This window comes from Cyprinodon variegatus, unplaced genomic scaffold (genome assembly GCF_000732505.1).
Source record: "Cyprinodon variegatus isolate N-32 unplaced genomic scaffold, C_variegatus-1.0 Scaffold472, whole genome shotgun sequence".
NCBI lineage: Eukaryota > Metazoa > Chordata > Actinopteri > Cyprinodontiformes > Cyprinodontidae > Cyprinodon > Cyprinodon variegatus.
In genome coordinates, this window is record NW_015150925.1 from 436,040 (window position 1) to 443,158 (window position 7,119).

Here is a 7,119-nt window from a genome sequence, read left to right on the forward strand (position 1 = left end):
CTTTTTCTATGTCTGCTTCTGTCTCTTTGAACCAGGCTCAGTGTGAGCGGCCATCTGCTGAGGCCGACTGGGGTTCAAAGAGACAGAAGCAGACATAGAAAAAGAAGCATAGATACAAAAGTGTTGATGGCAGCAGCACAGCTGATATTTCTCTTTAAGTTTCCATTATTGCAAACAAAATTGCGATATGTACTATCGTATATAATCCTGAATATGCATTTAATCCACAAATCCTAATAATGTAATAAACTCTCTATTTTTAAATGTTTACCGTTTTTCAATTAGCACAGAGAATTGATGATGTGATGCTGGATGATATCCCTGTTCAGCGTCTTTGATACATATACACAGCAGACATAGGCAGACTAAGCAGATGTACATTCATCTGGCTAAACTAATCCTATTGATCATGTTTGGATATTATAAAGAAAATGAAAAAAATTGAAAAAATGAGAAAATGTTTTATTTGGAGCTAAATCCAAATAAGTAAAATCATCTGTCAGTGAGTGTGAGGTTGGGTAGAGGTTTGAAGAGAACCCAAATGCAGAGACTGAAGCTGAGGTGGTTTTGCAAGATTTAATTAACCAAAAAGGCCAACAGAAACAAAAATCCAAAAACATAAATCCACAAAATACTGAATACAAGGAATACTCCCAACAAGGGCAAAGAAATGATTATCCAGCAACAGTGACTGAGCAGGAGGTGTGCTGTATATATGTGAAAGAGAAGCAAAGAGCAGACTAATCAGCAGATTGGGAGCAGGTGTGAACAGAGGAGTCTAGAAGGGAGCTAAGAGAAGGAGACTGACACAAGAGGGCAACAGAGGGCTAACAAGAAATACCTAAGAACTCAAATACAATAAAGAATAACTAGAATAACACAAAATGGAAATAAAACCAATGAAAAGTCAAAGATCTAACTTAAAAAGAACAAAAACATGACAGTAAAATTATTGTTGAAAATGTTCTGAACATAAAAATGATGTAAACAGATTAAGTTTCTTTTTTTTTCACTAAACAATGATCAATAGGAGTTTTTAGCTAGATGCATGTTTTTTTCAAAGTAAAATTTTTTCAGTATCCATGCCAAGTATTAAGACATTTTGTAAAGTTTATTCGCAGTTCTTAAATATGTAGGGAGTTTTAAATTATGTTTTTGTTTCCAAATATTGATATTCTTCTACACTGAATGAAAGGATTTCATCCTGACCACAGCATCAAAAACAGCAACTTTCTTTAGCTGCTCTACAGTCATTTTAAATCAAATATAAATATTAGAATTTAGATGAATAACTTCATGATGGTTATTCTACAGTTGCCCTAAACTGATCTGTGACTGGGACCACTGTGGCTGCAGGTTTCTGCTCTGGTCAGAATAGACCTGTAACAGCAAACTTCTGTGTAAAACTACATGGTTATAGCAGAGCAACGTATTGTTAGCGTATCCATGAATTGGTTGCTCCGGCTGCAGCTGCCACCTAAAGGAAGTAACCTGGATCCAGAGACTCACGTCTGCTTTCCTGCAAATTTTACATTTCTGAATGATGCCAGAAGTTCCCGGAGTTCAATTAATGATCCAATTATTTGATTTTGGTGTTGAAATAGTGACAAATACGAAAGCTGCAGGAAACTGGTCTCATTAGAAGTCTAACAGCCCTGAATTTCAAAGCTGCCTGTCACGATTGTGTTGGATGTTTTTGTGAGGACCCAAATGCAGTGGCAGGGAGGCTGAGGTGAGTTCCTGCAGATTTAATGGGATAACATAGGTAGCAAACACAGGTATCCAAAAATCCAACATAAAAATGAAACACAAACCAGAACCATGGAGACATCAGGGGAAAACAATCACAAGGAGCCAGGGCACACAAAGTAAGACCAGGAACCAGCACTAAGGGACTGCATAGCTAGCGTATTTATGGCTGACTGAACAAAGGCAGGACTAACCAGATGATAAGGAGCAGGTGTGAGTAGAGCTGACGAGGAAGCAAATGGAAAAGAAAACACAAGGGGGCAACAGAGGACAAGCAAAGAAAAACCTAAGAAACTTAAATAAATCCAGAACCCACCAAAAAGCTAGAAAACAAAGAAAAACATGGATAAACATGAAACTGAAAACTTAGAGAAAACCAACAGAACCAAGATGGTTATACTGCCTGTACTGTTAGGTTTCTGCTTCTGTTATGTTTTTCTTTTGCTCCTTGATTTCTAGTGTTTAGTTTTCTTTTCACCATGTTTCTTTATCCTAGTTATTTGATTATTATTTTGTTGTTGTTTTCTTATTAGTTCCTGTCCTCCAGGTTCTCCATTTGTTGTCCTCTGCTGCCCTCTTGTGTCCTCTTTCTCTTGCTCTGTTCTCTGTTCAGCTCTCACCTGTTTTCAATTCCCTCATTAGCCCTCTCCCTGTCTCTGTCCCCTTTAAAAGCCCTTTCTCTTCAGTTCCTGTTTGCTGGATCCTCGTCTAACCTCTCGTCATCGTCTGTCTGCCTTCCTCGTCTCTCCCTGGTTCCTAGATTTTGGTTTTCCCCTGATGTCACCTTGGTTCTGGTTCGTTAGTTATTTTTTGTTGGAGTTTTTGATTCCTGCCTCAGTGCCTGTTAACCTCCTGCCTCTATGCCTGTGAACCTAATTAAACCACTTAAATTCACCTCTGCCCACTCGTCTCTGCATTTGAGTCCTCCAAACAAACACCTCTTCCTGACATTTACAGGATCGTTAAACAGTGGAGTTCAGGATTAAACTGGAGATAAAAACTTTAGTTGAAAAGATCAAATCCTTTTAGTAACAGTCAGTTTGGTGTTGTAGCAATCTGCTAACTTCAGATTAAATAAAACACGGCATGTTTTGTTGAATTAAACACTTTCAGAGGTTTAATGATATTTTACTGATCATCCCTGAAATTAAAAAAAAATAAATTATATAGTCCTGCAAAAAACACAGGAAATAATAGACCTGGTAGACCTAAAAATTAACCATGTGAACTCTGAGAAGCTTCAAATGTTGAAGTCAAACCCCCCCCCAACCAAAAAAAACACACAATCCCAGAGTCAGTGCTTCGACCATCCCAACAGCTGTTGGAATGTTTGGATGACATTTTCTTTCCATCTTTTTCAGGAGCGGACGGAGGACAAGAAGAAAGTTTTTCAGTTGGCTGCAGGTACCTCTGGAGTTTTGGGTGCTTTCTTGTGTTTTTTCTGCTGGAGTTGTGATTGTGTATTGATTGCTGCTCCCACAGCGAGGCTACAAGCTCCAGAGGCTTCAGCTGACAAGAAGCCAGATCAGCAGGAGACGGATGTCCAAAGCCAGGAAGCCTCCATACACACTTCGTCTCCAGGGCAGAATGGCAGCGTTACAAACGTCCAGTCTCCTGTCCACCGTAGCAACAGCATCCGCACCATCACCCAATCAGCTTCTAGGGCGGAGCTTAACCCCGGACAGGTGGCTGGATCAGTCCGAAGTCCAGCTGCGGTCCTACTGCCCAAACGCCAGGTGGAGCTCCTATGTAACAGGTATCTTTCCCAGAAACCAGGATGACCTTAGCAGTGTTTATGTCAAAGTTGAATTGTGTGTCGTCTCATTAACGCCGTCTGATGTACCAGCTGAGAATATAGTCCATCAGTTTACAGCAACATACAGAAGCTTTCATTCCTCTTGGTTTTCACATTTTAGTGGATTTAAAACTGTCATGAACTTGGTACTGATGTCTGGTCTGATTACTCATTTCACTCACATGCTTAGCTCCGCCCAGTTCTCACTAATGCTGATCTGATCCACCTGCTTCAGTCTCTTTTTAACCACCTTTCAGACCAGTCATCAGTTCCAGATTATTCTTGAGCATTCCTGTATTTCCGATTGCCTGATTCTCACCCGTTCTGCCTCTGGACATCTGAGCCTGCCTGTCTTCATCTGATCTGCTTGCCTGACCCGTCTTCTAAGTCCTGCTGGTTCTCCGTCCGTCTGTGAACCAAACCTGGAACTCTTACCCCATTTCCTCTGGATTCTCTCTTGGCACCTCTTTGGACCTCTAACCTCCTGGCTCTAATTACCGAGCACGTCACCAACACCGGCTATGTCTTCACCCTCTGGATTATCCTGCCTTCCTTCGTGTGCTTGGCCTGTCCTCCGACCTCCGATACATCTGGGACTCTCTGTGCAGCACCCGCTGCGTCTTGTTGGCAGCCAACCGGCTGGATCCAACCTCACCCTCTGGGCTCGGACTGAACTATTAGACCAGGTTAGTGACTCACATGTTCATTATCGTCCACTTCCAGAAAGACATGGTCACTAACCTGCTGTCTCCTCCTGCAGAGGTTCCTGCCTTAGAAGCCCACACTGCTCTAATCGGTTCTCTTTAATCTACCTGTTTTTCTGCCTGGAATACGGGGTCCTATTGTTCTGAGCCTGACGGAATAATCTGGCCATACATGGATCTATTGACAAACAAACAGTTGCATCTGGTGTAGAATAATCTATTTCCAAGCTCCAGTCAGGCATGCGGGAGATTTTTACTCACCTGCGTAGTCAGGCTATTCCCGTTCCCACTCCTACCTAGGCTGCCGTCAGACCTTAGCTGTCTAAGCTGATCCTGATCATTGCCTGGCTTTCCTTACCAAATGTGAAAATCATGTTGGGCTTCAGCATTCTGCATGTCGTACTGACAGGGCTATGGTAGCATATGTCATCTCACTGTTAGCCGGTAAAGCGAAGCTGTGGGGAATCTCAGAGTGGCAGAACAATTCTAGCTAGTGTCACTCTTCCAGGGCTTTTTCTCAGCAACTAATAAAAGCTTTTTGCCCAGTTCTTCCGAGTAGAGAGGCTTCAATCTGTGTCTGATTATTTATTATTGATTTCCACCTGTCATCTCCTGAGACTTCCAGGAATGAGGACCTTTTTATTACTGGACTAAATGAGAGGATAAAGGAGGAACTACTCTCAGACCTTGAAGCAGCTGGAGGACATGGGCACCCGGATTGGTGTATGTCTCACAGGACATCGCAGAGAAATCGAAGAACCCTGATGTAAGCGAGTCCTGGTGGCAACAGATCCCGAACCTCAGCAGCTGGGACGCACATGCTCTGGGGCGGCGCAAGGGCGCGCTCAGGGATGGCACCAGGGGCCGCTCAGGAGCGTGCTCAGGGACAAAAAAGAGCCCAACAGGTTTTACTTTCACAAGTGGAGCAGAACGGCTATGGCCATAGTGTTCCGCTTGATTCATGCATATAAATAGCTTTATAATAATTCATGCATGTAGTTTTACAAATTAACAACAATTTCTAAAATAAAGATGGAGACTTTCAGTTCATAGATGCTAATAACATCCATATATGATCATGTTTCTGTCAGATAAACCCTGGTATTTTACTGTAAGAATAGGAAATAAAAGGTGAGCCATGCAGCTGGGAGACTGGCGCTCCTCCATCGGCTCTCATGGGGCCGGTATCCACACTGCTGGAAGTTTCATAAATTATTTTTGTGTGTAATGTGTCGCCTTTTATTGGTCAAAACAACCTCTAACTTCATCCAAGGTTTTATGGCTCCTCAATTAAAAATATTTGATGGGTAAATATTTGGAGCTGCCGCCAGTCGGACAGACATCAAGGTTTTCAGGATTCTTTTTATTTTACCTTATGTCTGCAAGAAATAAATAGATGATGTTGTATTTTTCCTTCTCATAACAGGCCACCACATTTCATCAGTGGCCCAAGTGGTTCCTGTAGATCCAAGTCCTGCCACCATATGGCATCCAATTCGCCGGCTGCTTGTTCTGGCACCATGCACACCGACCCGTTGTACAGGAAGACCGTACGCTCTCTACACCCTGTGGAGGCTGCTGGGATTATCGCCGCACAAAGCTACGGGGGCCGTCGCGGTCACACCACCCGCTATGTTATCGTCAATGAGCACCGACCCCGGAAGAAGCTGCTGTGCTCCGCCACACGGATCCCGAGGCACTACCTGATGGAGGAGCCCACAGAGATCCTGGAGCTGTACCCACGCAACATGAAGCACTTCACGCCTCGCACTGTCCACCCCCACCGCTCGCACACGACGCAGCAGCTTCTTAAGGACCAGGAGGAACCTGGGAAAGGCAGAAAAAGGACCTCGTTAGGCAAAAGCCATCGGCCCCGCCCTCTGTCGGAGCACCAGCAACAAGCACACTTCTACATTGGGGAGAGGTTAGAGAGCTTCAGAGGAAGCCATGCCGCGAGATACGGAATGCAGGACGACATTGAAGCGGTGGATGGTAGGGAGGAGGTGGACTGGGAGGATGGCCCGGGTTCTCCTTCTCCGGCCGGCGTTGGAGAAACTGACATGCAGAGGCGTCCTGTTCTATCTGCAGGGAGGCAGAGTCAGTCCCCCGTCAGAATCAGAGCTGTGAAGTCTCACCTGAAGCCCAAGTTAAGGAGCCAGCTGGAGAATCCTCTAACTGAATCGGACTCAGCCTCTGTGGCTTCCAGCAGCGACCAGCAGAACAGCAGCACAGACCAGTACATCCAAGTCATCCACAGCAAGGAGCGCCACCTAGGCTCTGACATCAGGCAGGAGAAGCTGTCCAAGAAGAAGACCAACCTGGATCTGAACGGCAGTGACTCTCAGGATTTAGTCTGCTCCAATGTGTGACTCACATTTCTAAAATCCTGTAGATCTGCTTCTGTTAGATAGCGTGTAACTCCTACAACTAAGAAAAAAATGTATTCCAGCTGTTTGTGTAAACGTGTTTCTGCATCAAATATCCAGAACATTGCTGTCCATCGAGTAATCTAGAAAACATGGAGCTTTGCTCAATGTCACACCTTCCTTTCATTGAATAAAGTTCATCCTTTGGCTGTGAGCCTCTTTTATTCTCAGTCCATTTTCATTTGAAATGGTTCATGCAACTTTATAATAATCTTTTAGTTTGTAATTCAAGCAGCTAAAGGTTGATTCTTCCAATTCAATGGTGGAAAGCATAAAGGACTCAAGTGACCAGTGGTGAAAGTGAAAATGGATTCCACAGCTGGGTTTACAGGCTAGAGGGGATTAATAATCCGAGTGAAGGTGATTCAGCAGGTAATGTGAGATGACTGTCGCAGGATCATGGAAAACTTAACATAAGGTCTGAGCTAAATCCTGGATTTTCAGG

At 43.8% G+C, this 7,119-nt stretch overlaps 1 protein-coding gene across 1 annotated transcript in view; it reads left to right on the top strand.

The window, feature by feature from the left end:
* The window catches only part of tmc3 (transmembrane channel like 3), a 45,786-nt gene extending 38,997 nt beyond the window's left edge, over positions 1 to 6,789 (top strand). Inside the window, exons 21-23 of the mRNA XM_015389776.1 lie at positions 3,111 to 3,153; positions 3,232 to 3,505; positions 5,675 to 6,789. Of these exons, the coding sequence (XP_015245262.1) occupies positions 3,111 to 3,153; positions 3,232 to 3,505; positions 5,675 to 6,617 (1,260 nt within the window). The 3' untranslated portion in view covers positions 6,618 to 6,789. The remainder of the gene's footprint in view (positions 1 to 3,110; positions 3,154 to 3,231; positions 3,506 to 5,674) is intronic.
* The last annotated feature ends 330 nt before the right edge of the window (positions 6,790 to 7,119 follow it).